The 23,607-nt window shown below is 40.6% G+C and overlaps 3 protein-coding genes and 1 non-coding gene across 4 annotated transcripts in view; 3 read left to right on the top strand and 1 right to left on the bottom strand.

Annotated features, from left to right (window-relative positions):
* The window catches only part of cad (carbamoyl-phosphate synthetase 2, aspartate transcarbamylase, and dihydroorotase), a 28,154-nt gene extending 16,541 nt beyond the window's left edge, over positions 1-11,613 (bottom strand). The window contains exons 1-18 of the mRNA XM_037685956.1: positions 11,195-11,613; positions 10,232-10,371; positions 9,969-10,098; positions 9,696-9,838; positions 9,233-9,374; positions 8,767-8,938; positions 7,492-7,677; positions 7,279-7,388; positions 6,930-7,072; positions 5,206-5,337; positions 4,868-5,101; positions 4,562-4,783; positions 4,251-4,439; positions 3,943-4,067; positions 3,661-3,794; positions 3,405-3,517; positions 1,857-2,021; positions 1,689-1,774 (exon numbers count right to left, since the gene is read on the bottom strand). Of these exons, the coding sequence (XP_037541884.1) occupies positions 1,689-1,774; positions 1,857-2,021; positions 3,405-3,517; positions 3,661-3,794; positions 3,943-4,067; positions 4,251-4,439; positions 4,562-4,783; positions 4,868-5,101; positions 5,206-5,337; positions 6,930-7,072; positions 7,279-7,388; positions 7,492-7,677; positions 8,767-8,938; positions 9,233-9,374; positions 9,696-9,838; positions 9,969-10,098; positions 10,232-10,371; positions 11,195-11,276 (2,648 nt within the window). The 5' untranslated portion in view covers positions 11,277-11,613. The remainder of the gene's footprint in view (positions 1-1,688; positions 1,775-1,856; positions 2,022-3,404; positions 3,518-3,660; positions 3,795-3,942; positions 4,068-4,250; positions 4,440-4,561; positions 4,784-4,867; positions 5,102-5,205; positions 5,338-6,929; positions 7,073-7,278; positions 7,389-7,491; positions 7,678-8,766; positions 8,939-9,232; positions 9,375-9,695; positions 9,839-9,968; positions 10,099-10,231; positions 10,372-11,194) is intronic.
* A 1,834-nt stretch (positions 11,614-13,447) lies between these two features.
* trnaa-ugc lies at positions 13,448-13,519 on the top strand. The gene has a single exon. It is a non-coding gene; the product is annotated as a tRNA-Ala (tRNA).
* A 418-nt stretch (positions 13,520-13,937) lies between these two features.
* Positions 13,938-18,981, top strand: LOC119417956 (intraflagellar transport protein 172 homolog). The gene is made up of 6 exons (XM_037685204.1): positions 13,938-14,121; positions 14,294-14,437; positions 16,194-16,306; positions 16,397-16,436; positions 17,622-17,687; positions 18,898-18,981. The coding sequence occupies exons 1-6, from the start codon at positions 14,083-14,085 to the stop codon at positions 18,979-18,981; spliced, it is 486 nt and encodes a 161-aa protein (XP_037541132.1). The 5' UTR covers positions 13,938-14,082.
* A 684-nt stretch (positions 18,982-19,665) lies between these two features.
* LOC119417955 (intraflagellar transport protein 172 homolog) lies at positions 19,666-23,344 on the top strand. Its single transcript, XM_037685203.1, has 6 exons — positions 19,666-19,779; positions 19,966-20,061; positions 20,691-20,852; positions 21,004-21,057; positions 21,209-21,312; positions 23,224-23,344. The coding sequence occupies exons 1-6, from the start codon at positions 19,690-19,692 to the stop codon at positions 23,342-23,344; spliced, it is 627 nt and encodes a 208-aa protein (XP_037541131.1). The 5' UTR covers positions 19,666-19,689.
* Positions 23,345-23,607: the final 263 nt, after the last annotated feature.

Below are 23,607 nucleotides of genomic sequence, written 5' to 3'. Positions count from 1 at the left end.
GGAGCATAAAACAATTGCTGGACATTTACTACAAGGCTTTCAATAATGTGGCACCGGAGAGAGAACAGGAGAGCGGCCAAAGCCTACGGCCACCAGGTGAGAAGAATTACGCTGATCACAGCAGAGCAGGTGGGTGTGGGAGCAGACCGGCACGAATCATGACATTCCCACTCTTATAAACACTTCATATGCTCTTCAACACTGGCGATGAAGATGATGACGATGAGAGGAGTACTGCACAAAATGTAGAGTACATGCAATTAGGCCTGTCGCGATAACAATAAATCAATAATTGCATGATAAATGAAAATTATCAACCTCATTTTCGGCTTTAGAGTTTCTTCGTGTCTCTCTCTTTCTACTGAAGACACTGGATGACAAAAAGCTCAACTCCGGTCTTCACTGACCCCTCCCTTTCTCTTTAAAATCCATTTTAAACGTCAAAAATAGTGTTTTTTTTATCGTTAAAAGCAGCTAAGTTGAGAAGCTAAGCTACAAGCTAAGCTAACAGGCCGACCTCAGGGAAAAAACCTCCGTCTTGTCAAAGATAAAAAATTCACGGTTGAAACTCGTGCCTTTGTGTAAAAAGTTGTTTTTCTCTGCAAAAAGAAGCTGAGAACTTGTTTACTGATTTTCTTTTTAAAGCTTTGTGTGACAAATGCTAAAGAGCTCAAACCACACCGAGCGTCCACCATTTTGAGAACCGAAAAAAAGGAGACAGCCCATGTCATGTCAAGGGGCCTCCCTCCCATTTTTCTTAAAGAGACACGCTGCTCGCTCCCTCACTATCCATCCTTCGGTTCAAACAGTTTTACACTGCCATCCAGTGGTCAAAAAAGGTACTACATGCAAAACAAAATCAACACTTCTTTAATTTGACAATAATTACAAATTATTGTAAAATTTCAAACAATATTATCGCAATAATTTTGAGACAATTAATCACCCAACAATATTTGTTATCATGACAGGCCTACACGCAATATAAAAAAAATAACATGATTCAGTGAAGCCGCAAGTGAAGCGCGATATAGTGAGGGACGACTGTACAACCATCCATCATCTTTACCAGCTTCATCCTTGCCGGGTCACGGGGGTCACTGGTGCCCATATCCAGCAATCATTGTGCGAGAGGTGGGGGACATCCTGGACAGGTCTCCAGTCCATCACAGGGACACAGAGACAAACAACCATTTACTCTCTCTCTCACACCCAGGGACAATAAATTTTCTAACTTTTTTAGTTACAACTAAATTATTTTGTTCTTTAAAACATTCAAATTTGTTTTTATTTAACTGCATTTTGTGACGGTAACAAAAACAAACAAACAAGAGTACAGCATACGGCCCATTATACACCCATCAACAAACTATTGTACAGCAATCTGTAGCAATGGCCAGGACAAACAAAGTTCTTCTTTATACGTTGACCTTGATTTGTGACCTTGACATTGGAGCTGGGGTGATTAAAATGGTCTCTGTCTATACATGATGTGTAAGTGTACGAAGGATTAGATTGTCTTGAGCGGATCTGAAGTTACGAGTGGGAAAAAAGAACGTTTACGAACGTAGACATGGAGACCAAACCAGTACACATCCGCCTTTGACGGGTGAATAAAACTCAAAAATCAGTCAAATCTTTAACTCAGCAAATGAAATCAGTGTCCTTGGGTGTGTCTTCCCACTCACCTCTGCACAGCCAGAGCGATCTGCTTGTCTGAGAAGCCCAGCTGTTTGGCCTTACGCATCACCTCTGGAGGCATAGCGCTCTCATCCTGAAGTTAAAGATTTAACCGATGAGGTAATAAAGAAAACAGCGGAATATCTTTTATGTTGCTCGTGTCTAATTAGCGTTACCTGGTTGTAGGTCTCAAGCAGATGCTCGTGGTCGGCAATGTTCTTCATCTTGTGCAGGAACCAGCGGTCGATCTTGGTGAGCTCGTACAGCTGATCCACCGTGTAGCCGGCTCTGAGCGCAGCCGCCAAAATGAAGATTCGCTTATCGGTGGGCGTCTGCAACTCCTGCAGAGCATGCGGAGGCGAGAAATTACTAAATTAACTTTGACAAACAAACAGCTGAGCATTTGACCAGTTGGTTTATTTTATTCAGTTTAAAGATTTATAAACGTCACACTCCGTTCTGCACCACCACCTATTTGAAAAACTGTTCATCTCCGAGACGCCGGCAGCCAAATAATGAGCGGACATCCAGATAATAGGAGACCACGAGAAAACTGACAGGTCTGTACCCACAGCTTTATCCTGTCAATATTTTTGCACAGTTAAAACTATGTACACGAATGTGAGAAAAATACATTTGTTAGGACATATTTTGTGTCATAAACTTTCAAGTGACCTTCCACGAAGGGACGAGTTTCAACCATGAATTTTGGACAGAAAATGTCCATGATCAATAATCCAGGAATACAATCCAACACTGACTGAAAATGGTTGGATTGTATACCTGGATTATTGAGCATGGACATTTTTGGTTTTGAACCAGTTTGACATGACGGTCGACGAGGAAGAGGGCCGGCTCCAGAGGAGGGGCGTGCCAAAGACACCATCTTAGCACCAACATAACTGGTTTGTTCCACTTTGGAGTAAGCTGTTGGGGGGAAGAATCAGTTTTGTGTTGTGCGTTTCCTTGACTGATTAAGCCTTCTGGATGGAAGGTGAAACTTTTCAGAAAAAAGAAAAACTGTCCAGATGAACTGCCTGAAAATTGTTGGCATGAATTTTGGAGTTTCGACAAGACGGAGGTTTTTTTCCCCGAGGTCGGCCTGTTAGCTTAGCTCGTAGCTTAGCTGCTTTTAGCGATCCAAAAACATGATTTTGTACGGTTAAAACAGATTTTAAAGAGAAAAGAGAAAGGGAGGTGTCAGTGAAGAACACCGGAGTTGAGTCTTTTGTTCTCCAGTGTCTTCAGGAGAAAGAGACCAAGAAACGATAAAGCATGATAAATGAAAATGAGATAGATCATTTTCATTTATCATGCAATTTATTGATTTACTGTTTATCGCAACAGGCCTAGTTATAAGAGATTTAAATGACTAATTAACATTTTGTTTTCGTTCTCCGTGCAAGACAAAAGTAATGTTCAATTTTTCATAGCTAGCAGAAACATTGCAGATCCTAAACATCACTAATTTATGGTTTGTCAAAATAGTATAAACTAATACTTTTAGATTATTAGTTTAGTTGATTTACTAATCAGGCCAAGTTTGCAGATTCATTGCAACTTCTTGTAATTAAACATTGGTGAAGCTTAAACAAAGGTCCGCTCAGTGACTGAAGATAAAGGTAAAACTGAAAGTAATGACCAGAAGTTACTCCAGCCATAGATTTACACGACAAAGGACTTAAAAATTAAAATAAATAAAAAGAGACGGGGTAGACTCGAACCTTTTCAGAGACGGGTTTGATGGTGTGGTCAAAGCCAACACAGTTCTCATCCACCATCCTCAGAGCTTTCTGAAAGGCCTCCTCAAAGCTCCGGCCGATGGCCATCACCTCCCCTGAAGAGAAGGTATTCAACAAAAACATCAAGACGAGTGAAAAAGTAAACATGACTTTTTGTTTGAATGTGATCCATCAACCAGACTTTGACGCTCCTGGAAACGGTTTGTGAAACGGGAAGAAAAGTTCGTCTCTCTCTTACCGACGCTCTTCATGGAGCTGCCGATCTTGGTGGAAACCCTGAGGAACTTGCTGAGATCCCACCGAGGAACTTTCACCACGCAGTAGTCCAAACTCGGCTCAAAGTTTGCCGTTGTAGAGTTGGTGACAGAATTTCTGGAAGAAAAAATTAGAACACTGTAAATAATCTGCAGCAAATTATTATACGTAGACCAGCAAATTAAAAACCGTTTTTGTTAGAGCTTCAAATCAAAATCAAAGACGTTAATAATTAAGATTTAATTTTTATGTGGTTAGGACATACTTGAGCTCTGGCAGCGGTATCCCCAGACCAAGTTTGGCAGCGACGTACGCCAAAGGGTAACCAGTAGCTTTACTGGCCAGCGCTGAGCTCCGTGACAGGCGGGCGTTCACCTCGATGATGTAGTACTGACAAAACACTCAGAGTCACAACAAAGAACATACCGCTATGTACTTTTATTTTTTAAGTTTGTTCAGGTGCGCTCATGAGTCCAGAAACTATGGTAATATTTGTGCAGAAGTATGAATATTTGGACACAGAGCCCTGCACCTATAAATCTGTGCTCAAAGACGAGTCTTTTTTCCGTTTACCTGATCGGACTCGGGGTTCAGAGCGTACTGGATGTTACACTCCCCCACAATGCCGAGGTGTCGGATCACTTTGATGGCTGTGTTCCTCAGCATGTTGTACTCGTGGTCGTTCAGAGTCTGACTCGGTGCCACCACGATGGATTCCCCCGTGTGGATACCCAGAGGGTCGATGTTCTCCATGTTACACACCTGAACACAAGCAGCAAGAATTAAAAAGTTCAGCAACGAATGTTTTTTTTTTTTATTATTATTATTTTATTATTATTATTACTGCAGATTCATATATTTGTGCAGTTTTTTTTTGCTCTTACGGTGACACAGTTGTCGTAGGCATCCCGGACCACCTCGTACTCGATCTCCTTCCAGCCCTTGAGGGATTTGTCCACCAGGACCTGAGAGGTGTGTGCGAACGCTGACGTTACCAGCGGAACGAGTTCTTCTCGGTTGTTGGCAAAGCCAGAGCCCAAACCGCCGAGAGCGAACGCCGAACGAACCAAGACTGGGTAGCCCAGACGCTCAGCGGCTGCCAACGCCTACGACAAAAAAAACAAACGTGAATGTAAACCGGAGAAAAATGACAAATTAGAGCGTAGCTGTAAACGGCTGAAGGTTCCTACCTGCTCCACTGACAGCGCTGCTTCACTGGGAGCCACGTGTTCGTTGATCTCCTCCATTTTCTCCACAAAGACCTTCCTGTCTTCAGTCATCTCGATGGAGGCGACCGGCGTTCCCAGAACTTTGACTTTATACTTTTCCAGGATGCCCATCTTCCTCAGCTCCACGCCGCAGTTCAGGGCAGTCTGACCACCGAACGTGAGCAGGACACCGTCTGGGCGCTCGTTTTTGATCACCTGTTGAGAGGCGGCATGCAGAATTTTCTCCACAAACCCTGATTTGATTAAACCGGCTGGAATCTCGTATCAATCGCAGAGAGGAAAGAAAATAAAGTCCACACCTGAGTGACATATTCTGGTGTAATTGGCAGGAAGTAGACTTTGTCCGCTAGACCTTTGGAGGTCTGCACCGTGGCGATGTTGGGGTTGATCAACAAAGTCTGGATATTCTCCTCCTTCAGAGCCTTTATAGCCTGAAAACAAGTAAAAAAAACAATACTAGAATAAACTTACCAAGAAAGTTAAATATTAAAAAATATACAAGTACATCTGTCTGAACGCTTATGAAGCATTCACACTATTGTGATCCATTTTTCTTCCATACGTTTCTCGGCACATTTCTCGTTTCACAATTTTTGTGCTATTTCAACAAATCATAAATCAAAACATTTGGCTCTTTCAGGACAATCCTGCTGTGACTTTGGTATTGGTGCAACTTTAGCTTTTTGAAATATTTAGCCTTTTCTGACATTTTTTTCTCATAAAAAATACAACCTTCAAATATTTAGATCGGTTTACAACCTTTCACTGCTCCTTTCACATTTTGTTCGGCTTGAGCCGATTTCGGCTTCCTTGTGCAAATTTTATTAAGCTACTTTCAGTTACTTTCAGCTGTTTTGTGCTCCTTTCAGATTCTTTCTGCCAACTACAACATTTTTGTACTTCTAACTTCTTTCTGCTAATTTCAGCTTGTTTGCTCCTTTCAGTTTTTTTCTGCAAGTTTCAACTTTTCAACTACCGTACTGGTATTTCAGCTACTATTTAGCTGTTTTTATACAAATGTTAGCTTTTTTGGCTAATTTCTTTTTTTTCCCCACTAATTGCAACCTTTTTCAGCCTAATTCAGCAAAAATGTGCTCTCTCCACCTCCTTCTGGTAATTTAAGCTTCTTTCTGCCCGTTTAGCTACTTTTCAGCTGGTTTAAAAAAAAAATTGTTGCTAATTTCAGCTTTTTTCAGAAAATTTCCATGTTTGTGCTCATTTCTGCTTCTTTCAGCTTAATTGGTCAAATGTGTTCTTTCTTCTTGCTTCTGCTAATTTAAGCTTGTTCTACCTGTTCAGCTACCTTTTTTAAATAATTTCAGCTGTTTTCAGATAAATTCAAGTTTTTTTATGCTAATGTCTGCTACTTTCAAACTAATTAACTTATTTCTGCTAATTTCAGCTTATTATGCTCCTTTCAAGTTTTTCCTGCTAGTTTCAGATTTTTCTGCTCTTTCAAATATTATTTTGCTTTTGATGCTAAATTTAGTTTTTTCAGCTAATTCCATTTTTAAAAAAATTTTTTAAAGCTCATTTCAGTTCTTTCTGCTTCCTTCTGGTAGTTTAAGCTTCTTTCTGCTTTTTCAGCCATTTTTTAAAATAATTTCAGCCCTTTTTTTTTAAGCTAATTCCCCAAATTTTGGAGGGGGTTAATTTCTGCTTATTTCAGCAAATGTGTTCTTTCTGCTTTTTTCTGATAATTTAGGCTTGTTCTTCCATTTCAGCAAATTTCAGCATTTTTTTTTAGCTAATTTCAACTGTTTTTCAGCAAGTTCTTCTGCAATAAGAATTTGCACTGTATTTTTGCAGGAAATGTAATTTCTCTAGTTAATTCAGAGATGGCGTTCTTTAAAAGTAAAAACATTTGCTTGTGCCAGTGCAGCACAATCAAGAACAACAAAAATAGTTCAAGCCAAGAAAATGGGCGAAGAGCTTCAGGAGGTCACCTTAGTTGCTCTCCAGTTACTCAAAGTTAGTCAGGTATTCTAAAATGAATTAACAGTTTTCTTTTCGTTTCACAGACCTGGGATCCAGAGTAGTCGAACTCTCCAGCCTGACCAATGGAGAGTCCTCCAGAGCCCAGGATGAGGACTTTCTTAGGCCTGACAACCTCCTCGATCTTTGGAGAATCGGGGTAGGTGAGGTGGTCCATCAAACGCTGCTTAACTGAAAAGAAACAAAACTGAATTTAAACAATCTTCATTTGTACAATTCAGAGATGCTAGGCCTGCGTAGAGGTTTAACTTGTGAGGTCATTTTTCAGACACGTCTTTTAAAGTGCATATGTTAAAATCGATCAAATGCTGGGTGCTGCTTTTGAAAAAACACTAACTGGCCTTGAAACACAGCCCTGCAGAAGAAGATGTGATTACCAGATGTTGCCGTGTTGCCCTCTTTGTAGTCTTTCACAGTGTTGAGGAAAACATCAAACAAGCTGACCAGATCTGTTGGGCCGGCCATGTGCTCCGGGTGGAACTGAACGCTGCACGATCCGAATGAAGCATTTAGTCTCTTTTTTTAAACCTATACACGGTTTATAACAAACTAAACTGAGCTACTCGTCATGTCATCACAAAGACGGCTACCTGAAGAAGGGTTTTGTCTTGTGTACGACGCCCTCGTTGGTGTGGTCGTTGGCGTTGGTGAAGAGCACGTCCCACTCGTTCGGTAGGGTGTCTGGGTCGACAGCGAAGCCGTGGTTCTGACTGGTGATGAAGCAGCGACCTGTCCCGTTGTGGATGCACGGCTGGTTGTGGCCACGGTTACCATACCTGAGAAACGAGCAAACAAAATTTTAAAAACCCATTTAAAACACGTAACATTTTAAAGCTTATTTTACATAAAAGATGCGTCATTTTAAAGCCACTTTTTAAAATGTATAAAAAAGCCATTTAATTACACATATGCTGCTTTAAATAAAACATTATATGCACACTTTGGGTATGTTGTATACATATTTTTTACAAATGTATTTGTTATCCTGAGAAATATTAAGGAATTTGTGCAAAACAAAACAACAACAACAACAAAAAAGAATAAATAAATAAATAAAATGCACCCAAATTCTTAAACTTCAAGAATACAATAAATATACCTTGAAAATTTACATTAAAATGGTAATACAATTAAGAGGGTAATTAACCCTAACCAGATCAACTTGCATGTTGAATTCAGCTAAACTCAGAACATAAAACTTTTTACTCTGTTAAAGCAGAAATATGTTTAAGTCAAAATGTTTTATTTTATTATTCTTTTTGTTTTGTTTTTATTTTTTTAAAAACAAGAGTTTAAAAGTAACTGGTAAGTTGACATCAAGTCATGGAAAAACCCGTGCAGCTGTAATTTGTAGCAAGGAAACCTCCTAAACTCTGAAGATGTTTAGAAGTCGACAACGTTCCAGCGGAGCGGTGAGAACTCTTTTAGTCCTTTGTGACCTTCGTGCTGTCTGATAAAGCAGTGGACTCCACTGCCTCAGGTGCTCGTCAGGCATTACAATAACGTGTTTACATTAGCCTTTCTCAGTCTGGTGCCCAAACTGAAGATACCAGACTGCTGAGGCTGCAAAAACCTGCTCCTCACCGTGCAAAGGGTGAAAAACGGCTGCCGTTTTTACAGAAAACTTGTTCACTTCAGAGATATATCTCAGTTTTAAAACACGAATAAAGGCCATATGTGCACTCATAATTCCATCAGATTTGACTGCGTTAAATTAGGGTTGTTTTAGCACAGATGAGGAGTGTTATAGTTTAAAAACTTTGACTTCAAACCTGAACTTTAATTTTCAATCGGCTGCAAACTCTGATTTGACAGTTTTAGGTGTTAGTTCATGCAGGTGTGCCGTTAATAATCGCGACACTCACTTCATCTTGTAGGTCTTTGCGCCAATGACCAAAGAAATCAGCTGATGTCCGAGACAGATCCCAAAAACCGGCTTTGGCCGATCCACGCAGATCACCTTCCTCACGTTGTTGACGGTGGCCTGACAGAACTGGGGATCCCCTGGACCGTTACTGATGAACAATCCATCAAAATCTGAGAAACACGATCACGTTACTGAAGAGAAAAGTAGTCTGTACATTTTAAAATATTAATCATAAATGACTGTTTTTTCCTGTTCGCGTGTAAAGGTATGTTTATGCAGTTAAATAAACCTGCAGAAAAATACAAAATGCACTATAAAGTCTTCAGTGTCAACAATTTAGCAAATTGCACTCAACCAAGAGGACTCGAATTAGGTAGAAAATGTGTTAAACCAAAGTAGAAATTCCCATAATTCTTCCTGATAGAAACTTTTTGTGAAATACGGAAAAGAAGCGCATTACTGACCGTTGATATCGAGCGGGTGGTCCCACGGTACAACAGTAACACGTGCGCCTCTCTGAGCCAGGCAGCGGATCTGGTTATACTTGATTCCACAGTCCACCACCGTGATCCGCAAACCACCACTTGGGTTGAATATTCTCGGCTCCTGAAGACAAACGCGAGAGGGGAAACTGGAATATTTACGAACAAATAATAAGCCCTTCGCATATATTTAGGTTTTAGGCTCAGATGATGCAAAAATGATTTGACGTAGAAGCTAATTATTGTTGCTTATTGATTATAATAGCCTGATAATGATGGCACAGCTAATAAACAAGTCCAATATAATCTCTTTCTTTATTCAAACAACTTGTTTTGTCCAGTTTTGAGCAGCCATCTTTAATATTTCAGGAAGAAAGGGTTATCAGTTCTACCATTAGAGGGCTGATAAAGCTGCTGTGAGACTAACAGAAAGTGGATTCTCTACCTTCATGGACACCTCTTGGACCAGGTTTCTCTGATCCGGGTTATCAAAGGGGATGCTGTCCTCAGGAGTCCCGTCTATAACCAGCTTCCCCAACATGGTGCCCTTCTCTCTGATCTTTTTGGTCAGACAGCGGGTGTCGACACCTGGAGTGAAGAGAAACCACTTGAAACTTCTTTCACAAGTAACATTACAAATGATAAACGGCTAAAATGCTCATACCCGAATGAACAAATTAAACCTGGATTATTTTTAATTTCATGAGTATTTTCAGACCTTGTATTCCAGGAATGCCTTGTTCTTTGAGCCACTGGTCCAGTGACTTGACTGACCTCCAATGACTGGGATGCTCTGACAGTTCGCCAATAATCAGAGCTGCAGCGTGGATCTTGGAGGACTCAAACCACTGAGCAGAACAGAAACAAAATTAATCTTCATATGGTGTTAAGAGTAAAGCAGTCTTCCCTCGGCTTAATCTAAATTCATCGAAACTTCTTTATATTCGTTTGTGACGATTTTATTATTTGACTTTAGCTCACCTTGCTGAGTCCAAACTCTCCCTCTTCATCCGTCGGTACTCCATAGTTGCCGACCAGGGGGTAAGTGAGAGTCAGCAGCTGGCAGCTGTAGGACGGGTCAGTGAGAGCCTCAGGGTATCCCACCATGCCGGTCTGAAACACTGAACACACAAAACAACTTCATCGCTCATATGAATTCTCGTAAGACACATACGATGTGTTTAAAGGACTGCGTCCTGATTGTTTACAGCCTCAATCATTAAATCTGTAGATTTTGAAAGATCTTCCGAAGGTTTTTATCTTTAGACTTTGACTGCTTTTTCATTTCTGCTTGTTGAGCTAATTCCTGATGTTGAAACTGCCAAAACCTGGCCCAGAATGTAGATGATCGACTGTAGAATGATGCACCTCAGGTCTGGCGGGCTGATTTTTCTTAAGAACCTTTGGCTATCTGCTAGGTGAGACTGCACACCATGCCAAGAAATGGCTCATTTGGTGATGGTGGAAACACACCACGACTCGAGTCTAGTTTTAATATCAGTCTCTTTGACGATAACATTAAATTAGAAGTGGTTTAAGACTTGTGCACAGTACTTTATGATGTTTACTCTCACCACACGTGTTTACACTCATGGCCTGACCCATCCAACAGCTTAAAGCATCCTCAAAGCAAACTCAGTGGTCAACAAGAATGATTATTTACCTGCAGGTCAGTGACCTTTACAGGCTGACAACAAAACACATGTGGTCCACGCTCCTGGGAATGTGCACGGACCACATGCACATTCCCAGGAGCGACTTTAAGTTGACCGGTTTAATGTACTTTTAAAGACACGCCCCCAAGACAGAAGTTATTCAGGTCTGGCGCTCATCTTAACTGGCCTTCTGTGGACATCAGGGATCAAATCTTCAAGTTAGAAAATAATTAATAAATGAAAGAAAATATTTATGCAAATTTTGTACAAGAAAGTGAATAAAACTTACCAACTTCTCCCGAAACCGACACATTTGCACCAAAAAGGCTGCCGCTAAACCTTTCTCCGTCCTCCAGAATCAAGGTTGCCATTTTCTTTCAGGTTAGCAGATGCTACTGATGCTAACTATTGATTTCCTCCAGCGGGTTAAAGCGAGGAGGTCTTCTGGTGTGCACGTGAACCTTCCGCCACAACGAAGAGATGCAGAAACTCGGAAAAAAAACTAACAACTAAGAAACTTTGCCGTTTAAAAACAGGACCTGGTGGCGTCGTCGTGTATCCTGTGTCAGAATTTGGACTAAAAGGCGAAACAAAAAGCTCAGTTAAGGACTTTGGCGGTTAAACGGGCACAGAGGATGATAGCAAATGGTTCCACGCGCACCGCCAGCAGCGTGGAAGTCGGCCCGCGGTCTGCACGCGAATGTTTGACGCAGCAACGCATACCATTTCCGCTGCGCGTTTTCAAAATAAAAGTTTATGCTGACCAAAAACAAACAAACAAAAACAAAAAAAAAAATTGTTGACCAATATAGCTAAAAATATGTTGGAAATCTTAAGACATTAGATGTATGCATCTGACAATGCATCACTTTATTTTTGTTTTAACCTAACTCAACACTTTCAGAGTGCTCTTCAGAGAAACACTGTGGTTCAACTTCAAAGTGAATACAATGTAGAGTATATATGTATGTATGTAATGTATAAAGGTACATGTGGTGGAACAAAATTATGTACACAGGGTCCCAGTTACATACAACAATAAAATGTACAAGAAAAACAGTAATACGATCTAAACATCAACTAAAATTATGCTAAGCACAAATAGCATAAAAACAATACGCCGAACAGCAGCACGAACATGAGCCTGTGTGAGCAGATGAGCACGAATGAATACAGCAACATGAAACAGATCAGCAGCAACATGAAACAGATCAGCAGCAACACGATGCGATTTTTCACAGTGATTATTCTGGTTAGAGATTCATGAGTCTAACCTCAGGGTAGAAGCTGTTCCTCAGTCTAGTGGTTCTACACTTAATGCTCCTTAATCTCCTGCCTGAGGGTAGAGGGGCAAAAAGTGTGTGTTGTGCTGGGTGAGTGGGGTCCTTCATGATGCAGGTGGCCCTCTTCCTGCATCTGGAGGTGTAGATGTCTGTGATGGTGGGGAGGCTGACTCCAACGTCTTCTGTGCAGCCTTCACCACTCTCTGCAGAGCTTTTCTTTCTGCAGCTGTGCAGCCTCCATGCCACACATTGATGCTGGAGCACAGGATGCTCTCCACTGCACACCTGTAGAAGGAGGTGAGGACTGAGCTTCCCAGACCAGCTCGCCTCAACCGTCTGAAGAAGTAGAGTCTCTGATGAGCTTTCTTGATCAGGCTGGTGGTGTTGTTGTCCCAGCTGAGGTTATTCAGGTGCACACCCTATCGTCAATCAGTTTATTTACTTTTCATCAGTAAACAATGAGCATTAATCAAAGTTCATGCTCAATAATCCAGGTAAAAATACAGCAATGTTCAGTCAGGTCATCTGGACGGTTTCTAATTTTGCTGAGACGTTTCGTCCTTCATCTAAAGAACTTCTTCAGTCTGAGGAGCCATTTTGTTTGGTGGCTCCTGAGATGGAAGAAGTCCTTTGGATGAAGGACGAAACGACTCAGCCAAAAAACGAAACCGTCCAGATGACCTGACTGAACATTGTGGGATGAGCGATCACGTTCATGCGGATAAACCTTTACTTTGAAGTTAGAGTCTCCTGCTTCCGGTACAGTCTAATAACGTAATTCTTTTTCTTACCAGCAGGTGGATGTGGACCGAGTTTTTATTTTATTTGGAGAAAAAAATTGAGGCCAGAAATGTAAATCATGGACCATAGATAAATCAGGTCCAATGGACGGATTAAAAAAAAAAAAAAAAAAAAAAGCTTTTTGAAACGTTTCGTTTTACGAAGTCTTTTGGATTCAACAGTTTTTATTTTATTTTTTGAATCCGTCCAGATGACCCCTGACTTAACCTTTTTAAATTTTCTACCTGATAATTGAGCATGCATCAGAATGTGGATCATAGAATTCATGAAATTCAAAACTAATTGTCTAAAATTATAAAATAAAAGTATGTGATTAAACAAGGTTCGGCCTCCTACCATTTCCAGGTAAAAACTTTTTTCTTTCTCTTCAGGTAAACTGTATTAATTTAAGCCGAAATCACTGTGCGCGTATACTTAGAAATCTACATAAAGAAAATTACACAGGACTTGAGATATCTGGGGATGTAGCTCAGTGGTAGAGCGCATGCTTTGCATGTATGAGGCCCCGGGTTCAATCCCCGGCATCTCCAATGACAATTGTTTTCCTAATCCCTTCTTTTGCAAAATCGCAAATCCTAAACATCATTGTTTTTATGATACCGTAATATATGTTAATTATTTGCTAATGGACTAACATTTTTTTATATAGTACTGTGTACTCTCAAAATAAAAATCCCAGCTAACAAGGAAAAAGAAACGTTCAGGGAACGTTCATTAACGGCAAACGTTGTCTCTGAATACACGTTTTCCCAACGTTCCTCCAACGAATGTTTGGTTAGCAATACGTTTTAACGTTCGTATTACGAAAATATGCTTGTGTCTTTCATTATGTGGCTTCGGAACTTGGGTTTTCTGAATCTTCAAAACAAATCAATGCGGCGCCTCTTCGGACCAGGAAAGGTGAATTTCCGATACTTTTAAATGCACCACAAGTTCCCGCCCACAGCGGTAACTAAGGAGATCACGGTTATGTTTACTTCAAAGATGTCCTCCATGCTAGCGCTAGTTACCTGGAACTGGTCAGAAAAATGACCCAGCTCTAAACGTTTCAGCACTTGTAATCTTTCTGTGGGCTTCCGTTAGGCTTCTGGAAATGCAGCTGAAGCATCTTAAGACGCTCTTAACACCCCAGGTGAGTCTGGACGTCAGGAGTTAGCATGATGCTAGCTGATGCTAAGTACTGAGACTCGCATTAGCATTGATAGAAGCAGTAAGTCGTTCACGGCTTAACTCGTTTAGATGTTCGGAAAAGATCCGTTACTTTTTTTTACTTTTTTTATTATTGACTAATGTATTTGACACAGGAGGGTGCTGCCAAAGTAACATGCATGGCCTGGTCACCGAACAACACGAAGTTTGCTGTTTGCACTGTGGACAGAGTGGTTCTGCTTTACGACGAGCAGGGAGAAAGGAGGGACAAGTTCTCCACCAAACCTCTGGATGCTAAGGTGATGCTCTCATTTGATTAGATTTGTCAAATGCAGTTTTTTTTAACAAAGCTTTCTGAGCTGTTTATAACATTTACTGAGAGTTGAAGGATTTCTGTTCAGGAAGGGACACTATATTGTTAAATATTTTACTTGTTTATAAAACCTTCACCTGATCCTTCTTTTTGGACATCTCCTGAAAAATCTGATTTTTCTTATTTTATCTTATTTTTTAATCAGTTCAGTCCTTTGTTACCCAAGTCTCAGTATTGGTTTATTGTTGTTTTTTATGTAAATTCAGCTTTTTTTTTTTCAGCCATCTGGTCTCTACAGCAAGTCCTCCTCCATCTCACTCATGTCCTCTGCATCTTCTGTCCTCACTCCAACTACGTCCATGTTGTCTCTAACTCCTTCCATATATCTCCTCTTTGTCTTTTTCCTGGCAGCTGCATTTCTAACATCCTTCTACCAATATACACACTGTCCCTCCTCTGGACATGTCCAAACCACTGTCCCTCTTCTGGACATGTCCAAACCACTGTCCCTCCTCTGGACATGTCCAAACCATCTCAGTCTGGCCTTTTCAACTTTATCTCCCAGTTGTTCAACCTGTGCTGTACCTCTGATGATCTCATTCCTAATCTTCTCCATCCTTGTCTCTCCTAAGGAGAACCTCAACATCTTCATTTTTGCCACTTCCAGTTCTGTCTCCTGTCTTTATGTCCATGTCTCTGTCTCCAGACCATACAACCAGACAACACAGCTGGTCTCACAACTGTCTTGTAAACTTTTTCCCTTTGCTGACACGTTTTTGTCACAAACCGATCCTGAAGCTTTTCTCTATCCACTCAGTTCTCCTTCTTCATCACTTTACCACACTTTTCCATGTTCCTGGACAGTGGACCCCAAGTCCTTGAAGTCGTGCACCTTTGTGACCTCTGCTCCTTGTAGCCTCACTGTTCCACCTGTCTCTCTCATTCACACTTATTTCACTTAAAGTCAACTGATCTCCTTCTGTTATCTGCAACACCTGGGGAACATTATCGGAGGCCCACCTCCATCCCACCTCAAAGGCAGATTCTGTGAAAGTAAAAACTGAGTTTACGCAGCTTTAAAAAAAAACAACTGTTTTCATAAAAGAATGCTGCTCATGTTTTGTATTTATTTGATTTTTTGTTGTTGTTGTTGTTGTAGCTATGTATGGTTGTGTTGTCCGAACCAGGCTAAGAATGGGTGTTTCAACATTGAGACAGGAATATGTCTTTCCTCAGGGAATGTCAGGCCTTTAGTTTTAAACTTATACCATTAAAGATTCTAAGAGCAGTATTTCCATGTTCTACGTTAAGGATCGAACAACTGTTGTCTGTATTTACCACACAAATGAATTGCACTTCAGAATTGACAATATTATATTTTTTCTATTCATGTAAAACCTGAAGGCTAAATAGTTTTACAACAGAAACATCTCACACAAGCTGAAATAAAAACCTCATCCATTCAATAATTTACCTGCACAACAAAATTCAACTTGGTGTAATGAAATAATTTATTAACAGGTTGGTTGAGCAGCTAAGAAACACTAACTGTGGAAAGAAAATTCTGCATTCAGTTCTAACATCACAAATATTCATTCTTTTTTTAACATCTTGCCTCTAAAAATTGCAGTCGTTATTATAATCCAGGCTACGCTTCTCTAATCTCTTTTTATTTCTACATGAGGAGTTCCCATTCATAGTTTTTAAACGCCTGGGTTTTTTTTTTCTGTTTTGTTTTTCAGTATGGAAAACAGAGCTATGTGGTCAATGACATGGTCTTCTCACCAGACTCCACCAAAATCGCCATCGGCCAGTCGGACAACATAATCTATGTCTACAGAATTGGAGAGGATTGGTATTGTCCTTTTTAATTTATTTTTCCACTTTAAAATTCACATTGCACATGTTTTCATCAGGTTTTTTTGTTTCTGTTTCTTGCTTGTAGGGGAGATAAGAAAGCCATTTGCAACAAATTTGTTCAGACGGTGAGTAAAGAGGAGCTGAGGTTTAATCATATTTATGTTTAAAATGTAAAAAGTGTGTTTCTCACTTGTCCAAATAAAGTGAAACTGTGCCTTGTGAGGATTTTTATCGTTTCCTCTTCGGTGTTGTTGAATGTTTTGAACAGATTTTAACTTTTTTTTTTGTCTCTTGAAGTCTTTTTTGTCTTTCAGTCGTGGGATCATTAGCACTTGATGTGTCTCGTTGGGGGACGTGTGGTTGTTGTGAGCTGTGGGTTGTTGCTCTCCCAGCCATCACGTGGGACCTGAGTGCTTTTATGGATCGAGGCACTGATTTATAGCAAGTCAAAATACTGGGGAGGAGATGTCTAAATAAATAAATAAATAAAATGTGTTCAGATTTACATTTAATCTATTACATTTTGCATGTAGCTATGCCTTAAAATAGTGTGATTGCTTTTTTTCCCCATCAATCACTTTTTAACATTCTTTTCAAATGATTTCAAACTCCTCTGTCCAGAATGTGGACGTTTACTGTCTTCAAAGATGTTTTTTTCTTCATGAGGCCATCTTTACCCGAGAATCTGGCTTTGTTTGTTAAGAGCCTCTTTCATATTCGAATGCCTGTGCACGATTTGCTCAGTCATTAGCTTCATGCGACTCATGAAATTCAAAATGTTCTTCCTGCTTCCCCAAGATTTTCTCAAAGGCTTTTTTGTTAAAAATGTTCCCGTTCCTTTTTATTTCCTTCTACCTTGGAGGGGACTTTCTCAGTCTTAGCCCAGTGGAGAAGCATCCTGGAAACACGAGTTTCTTTATGGACCTTTGTGTTGATCCTTAATGTGCACAAAAAGTCAGATTTTTTTCTACAACCTGTCTTGTGACCTTCATGCTGGCGTCTACTGAGCCGTAGGATCGATGCTGGGTCTCTTCTTCCCAGGTTTGGTTTTTGACTCTGGTGTCAGGTTCCTCATGTCAGAACCTTTTGGCAGCTCAGTATTCTGATGTTTCCGGCATCCATGGGAAAATGTGGTCACAAAGGGTGAAATAGGAGAAGTCCGTTGCACAACCTTCTTTTGTTAATTGACTTTAAGGTGGAAGGTCAAAGGTCAGGCAGGCCACGTTCTTCATAGAACTGTTTAAGTTAAGGATTTATTTTAACTCTGTAAGAGCTCCAGTTTTCTACATGAATGTTCCTTTGTGTTGCAGAGCGCTGTGACTCGCCTACTTTGGCCTGCAGAAAATGCGATTGTTTACGGATTGGTTGATGGCAAGGTGAGTCACGAACAGACGGCCACTGTGAAAGACAGGCGATCATGTAACAGCCTGAGCCTGTGTACACTTTAGTGCTTTTTTGTCTGTCGACTAGCAAAATGTCTCATGAACTGCTGGAAGAATTTTATTGAAACTCTCAGAAAGTAATCACTGGATGAACATCTATGAATTTAGAGACACGGTTCAATTAAAGATGGACGCCACAGCTAACTTACCTGAGCCAACAAGTGTCTATAGGGCTGCCAGTTTTACAGATACTGTTTTGTTCTGCTCAGTGTAGCTTCTGTCCTGCTTGTTTTAACTTTAACAACCGAACAAAGTCATTCAGCGCTCAGCATTCACGCTGCGGTTTGGCAGAAAATGGAGTTAAAACTGAAATGATGTTTGTCGACCAGTAAAAACAAGTGTTTCTGTTGGTGAAAAATATCATCCATGGGAAGCTTTTGTGTGAAAATTACAAAATCAGCACAAAAACTTTTGGGAGGAAAATATTCTTGCTTTATCTCAATTACTCAAAAGGAGCTGTGCTCGACAGCAGGAGATCTTTAACCGGTATTTTTCCTGCAAGGATAGATTTTCAGGACAGGACAGGTTACACAGAAATACAGGAAGCACACATGAAGACCAGAGAATCTGCCACGAGCCGTGTGAGAAGCTTGTTTTTATACAGAAGTCCCTTGTTTATCGCGGGGGATCCGTACCCTGAAGATCCGCGATAAAGAGCACAGAATCTCATGATTTCCCTCTCTGCCGCCGCTGCTCTCAGCCAACTGCAAGCGCTCTTGGCCACGCCCACTTCTCCGCTCTGCACTAAGATCAGCTGTTCAGCTGCGGCAGGAAGTTTATCCTGCAGTATGGACTGCACAAAGGTGCAGCAGGTGCTAAATAATTTGGCTCCTCCATCAGTCAGCCAGTTGTGTGTCATGTCCAATCTTATTTTGAAAAACCGCGTTAGAGCGAGCCTGTGATAAACGAACTGAGAAGTAGCGAGGGACTACTGTACTCTCATTAGTTCAGCCGAGCTCACAGACTCGGAGGCATCCTTGAAGCGACAGCTGGGCGCTGCTCCTCATCCAGCTCTCTCTGCTAACCCAAACATATGGTTCATGGGCAGAGTTAACATTCTCAGCCATAGAAGTTAAAAATATCCATAAACTTTGACAGAAAAGTCCGTAACAAAAACAGTTCATTTCTGACCCTTCTTCAACAGGTTCGCCTCGCCAACACCCAGACAAATAAATCTTCCACCATCTACGCCACAGAGTCCTGTGTCGTCTCGTTGACGTGCAAGTAAATACCTCGTCCATATTTGAACCTAATATGAGTAAACTCAGATGTAATAATTGCTTGTTTGTCCAGAAACGGTAAAAAAGATCATCGTGTGAACTTTGCATTTGCATTTTTAAATTCTAAATCATTCATTAGTGTTCCAGCTGCTCTATTTTGTTTTGTTATTCCTCGTTTTGATTGTAAATTGGAGCTCTGTGTCAGTGTTTCTGGTAAAGGCATCCTGTCTGGTCACGCCGATGGGACCGTCGTGCGTTACTTCCTTAATGATGAAGGCTCGGGGGAATCTCAGGTACAGATGGTCTCATAAATCCATCCCACACAGAATGCTTATGAATATCCTCATGCTCTTACATGATCTGACTCAGGGCAAGCTGCTGACACACCCATGCCCTCCTTACGCTCTGGCCTGGGGAGCCAACAGCATCGTGGTGGGCGGCTGCGATAAGAAGGTGGTGGCGTACGGCAGAGAGGGTCACATCCTGCAGAACTTCGACTACAGCCGCGACCAGTCGGAGAGGGAGTTCACGGTGGCGGTCACCAGCCCCAGCGGGCAGTCTGTGGTGTTTGGCAGCTTCGACCGGTCAGAATAAAAATACAGATTAACCTTCAATGATGTGACGCAAATGATCTCGGGGACGTTTTTGGAGCAGCTGTGTGTGTTTGGTTGATTTTGTGCAGGTTACGGGTGTTTAACTGGGCCCCGAGGAAAGGCATGTGGGATGAAGCCAAACCCAAAGAGATCTCCAACCTCTACACCATCACCAACCTGGCCTGGAAGAGAGACGGGTCACGCCTTTGCGCTGTAACTCATTTCATTATTTAAGTCGGCCATCAACAGTAGCCGTGTACACTTAAATTAAAAACTCTAAACTTGTCTGTCTTCAAAACTTCAGCTTATTTCTCTTAAATCTGTCACAACTAAATAAAAATTAGAAACAAGTGCAGTTTAAAGGAAGAGGTGAAGGTCTGTCTGTTTTTGTCCTGACAGGGAACGCTGTGTGGAGGAGTGGAGCTGTTTGATTGCTGCCTGAGGAGAACTCTCTATAAGAACAAGTTTGAGATGACCTACGTTGGCCTGAGTCAGGTAGAAAACCGTCAGACAAAATGTCTCAGCTGCAAAATGAAACGGTTCAAAGCAAAGGGTCAGACTCTGTTTTTCCACCGCTGCCCGCGTGGAGTTGATTGGAAACCTAAAACAGTCCGTTAATTGTGCGAGTCAAGGAATTCAAATGAAATAAATCTGAGCTCAGCAAACAACCAAGTGCCTCAGATTTTTAATTGGGAACAAAAGGCAGTTAAAGGTTTGACAACAATCAAACCTTTTGTATCTTTTTTTGTATTTGTCAGATAAATACATCAAACATCTTTTTTAGTAGCCATCACTTGCAAGCTAAAAGCCAAGTACGCCTTCAGATACACAGAAAAACACAACATTATTTGATCCACAGCGAAAGAAGCTAAAAGAAAAAGAAACGGATGAGAACATGATTAGGACATTAGTTTGTTATTCTAATGAGACTCCAACTGAGGCTTGTTTCTAATTAGCACTTCGTCAGTAAACATGGTCTTTTCTGAAGAACCTAAACTTTCTGCGCTCATCAAGTCTGTGCAGAACTTACTGAACTTATTTAATAACAACTACTTATTTTGTAAAGCAACTATAAAAGTGTGATTTACGTTATTTTAATAAATGTTCGTTAATCTTTTCCTCAGGTGATTGTGAGGAACCTCTCCACAGGAACACGGGTGGTTCTGAAGTCCTACTACGGTTATGAGATAGAGGAGGTTAAGATCATGGGAAAAGATCGGTACCTGGTGGCTCACACCTCAGACACTCTGCTGCTCGGAGACCTGCTGAACAATAAACTAAGTGAGGTACTGACGAGGTCCAGGTTCTATTTTAACTGTTGTACTCGTCTGGATTATAAAGCTCAGGTCTTTATTTTCCATAATGGCTGTCTTGTCTGTTCTGAGATCATAGTTTTTTTTTACAGTGGACAGTTGTTGTAAAATGTTCCTCTCTCAGGTATCTTGGCCCGGTTCTGGAGGAAATGAGAAGTTCTTCTTTGAAAATGAAACTGTACGTACATGTCATATGTTTTCCACAATATCTTAGTTCAAAAAGCAGATTTTCTTTATCCTAAAGTTAAAAAAAACAAAACTCTTTTTAATAAATTCACATTAAACATAACTGATTTATGTTGTGTAAAACCGTTACTCTGTGCTTTTAGGTGTGCATGATTTTTAATGCCGGCGAGCTGAGTTTGGTCGAGTACAGCAACAACGAGATTCTGGGATCTGTCAGGACCGAGTTCATGAATCCTCACCTCATCAGGTCGGTGCAGGCGCTCATAAAGCACGTCGCAGCAGGAAGCTTAGTACAACAGGAAGCACACACACAGAGAATAATGTTTTTACAGGACTTAATGTAAAGGATCAGGAGTTTACCAGGCTGTAAAATTATTCTAACTCAAACCCAAGTCTCCAAAAACACACAACAGACTCTGTCATGTTATTTATTAGGGATGTCCCGATTAAAATCTTTTGTCCACAATTTCAATCTGAAGTCACACCTGACGTTCATTTTTTTTCAGCACAGAGCTGCAGATTACACACAATAAGTAGATAAAAATGATTAAAATCAATGCCGTCATGTCAACTATAGCTGCACCTTTGTAGCTATGTTGTTTTCATTTAGCAAAGCGTGTAAGAATTTAAATAAAAAGGGTTTTGTTTAAACAAAGACTCTATCCGGGCCTGGAGGCCAAGCATTAACACCAGCCAAACTCCAAACGTCTGCTGTAAAACGATTAGTGGTCAGATTTGGTCATCTACTCTGCAGATGATGATGAAAAGGTTTAAAGAGCTCCAAAAGAAGACAAAACCCTGTTTTCTCCACCACAGCAATGTGTTGGTCAACCAGAGCAATATAGTCCCACAGTCTGTAATCGTTTTTGGTTTATCGCTGTCCGGTGGAAACCTTTCTCTTGCCTTTAAGGTTTCCTCTAACGTTTGTTGTTTCTCCGCCTTTAGCTTCAGCAGTGAGCTAAGTGAACTCGATGTTTGGACTTCAAAGGTCCAAACTGCTTACAGTGCTTGTAGTTACAGCACTGCTCTAATTTATCTGTTGCCATGGGTTGGTTGGACTGCGGTCAGATCCTCTGATACCGATCAATAGAAAACATCTCGGTTCGGACCTCGATCCAATGATTGAGACCGGCTCGGGACATTCTTATTATTTATCCAACAAACAAAACCAAAATGGAAAAGCTGTTTGTAATAAACAGAACCTCAGTTAAAAGTTTCTGTATTGGCTTCACTTCTTTGACCAGGAGGAGTTTTAAATGTTCAAATGTGACATTTTGATAAATTAGTTCAAGCATTCAGTCGTCCTTCAATCTGTACAGAAAACATGCTGCTTCAAACACTTGTCTGACAAACACACATGGAAATAAAACTTTAATAGTTTAATCTTCATTTCACAGAAAACAGAAGAGCAGATTCGTTTTAAGTCTAAATTTTAGTTAGAAAAGCTTGTCAACGAATTAATTACTGTAAACACTTGTCACCTGTATTATTTAGGAAAAGCCACAAGTTAAAATAGATGCAGCTAAAGTGACTTTTTTTAGTTTAAGGTGTAAATTGTTGGCAATTAATTAAAATATTTCAGCGTACCTTTGCATTGCAACCTCCTTTTCTGTGTTTAACACAATCTTAAATAGAAATGAGCCAAAATCTTTGACAACTTTGCCTTAAAAGTGGTAAAAATAGCCCTTTATGCACTTTTACTTTACATATTTTGGATCTTGAAAGCAAATGAGCTTTCCTTTTTTTAATTTAAACAGAACTGTTAAAAAAAACTTATGCCTTTTTATAACTGTCTATTGTTGTTGCTCTCTCTTTTAAATGAGTCCTCGAGGCTCAATGGGATTTGCCTGTCTAAATAAAGGTTAAATGAAAAATGAACACCAGAATAAGTGATGTAATTCCATCTCTGTCCTTTAGATGGTAGTGTTGAGTCTTACATAAATCTAAAGGATCCAGACAGAACAGAAAGTTTGCTCATCAGCACACATCCACGTTGCCTTCAGAGCTGTCCGCAGTGTCAAAGCAACATCGTGAGCAGGACAAATGTGAAGTTACGATGGGCTGACGCTCGGTTTAATCTCTGTATGTTAAAACACACGCTGTTGGATTCAGTTTTAACCCACTGACTGCTGTACTGTTTGTGTGTCCGTGTGTGTAGTGTGCGACTAAATGAGAGGAAGCAGAGAGGAGTGGAAGACAACAAGAAGCTCGCCTATCTGATCGATATAAAGACCATCGCCATTGGTGAGAAAAAAGAAGTGCTGTGTGTTTTAAATTAGATCATTTATATGATTTTATATACATTTTTAAAAAAGTGGGCTCAGAGCTTCATATTCTACCATCTGTCTCAGGTAAAAATAGTCAGTTACTCTGTCCATTTGTTGGGTCTTCCTCCAGTTTGGATCATTAGATTTGTCTTTTCTCCAAAAACTCACAAAAAAACAAAACATTTCAGTCCTGGTCACTTTTGCTGATTGCACATGGGTTGTACTGTGTGTAGTGAACCAGATGACCTCAAATCTACCAGATGGACAGAGACTGT

The sequence above is a fragment of the Nematolebias whitei genome, chromosome 12 (assembly GCF_014905685.2).
Source record: "Nematolebias whitei isolate Nwh7 chromosome 12, NemWhi1, whole genome shotgun sequence".
In the NCBI taxonomy this organism is placed as follows: domain Eukaryota; kingdom Metazoa; phylum Chordata; class Actinopteri; order Cyprinodontiformes; family Rivulidae; genus Nematolebias; species Nematolebias whitei.
This window is presented reverse-complemented; position numbering and strand designations above follow the sequence as displayed.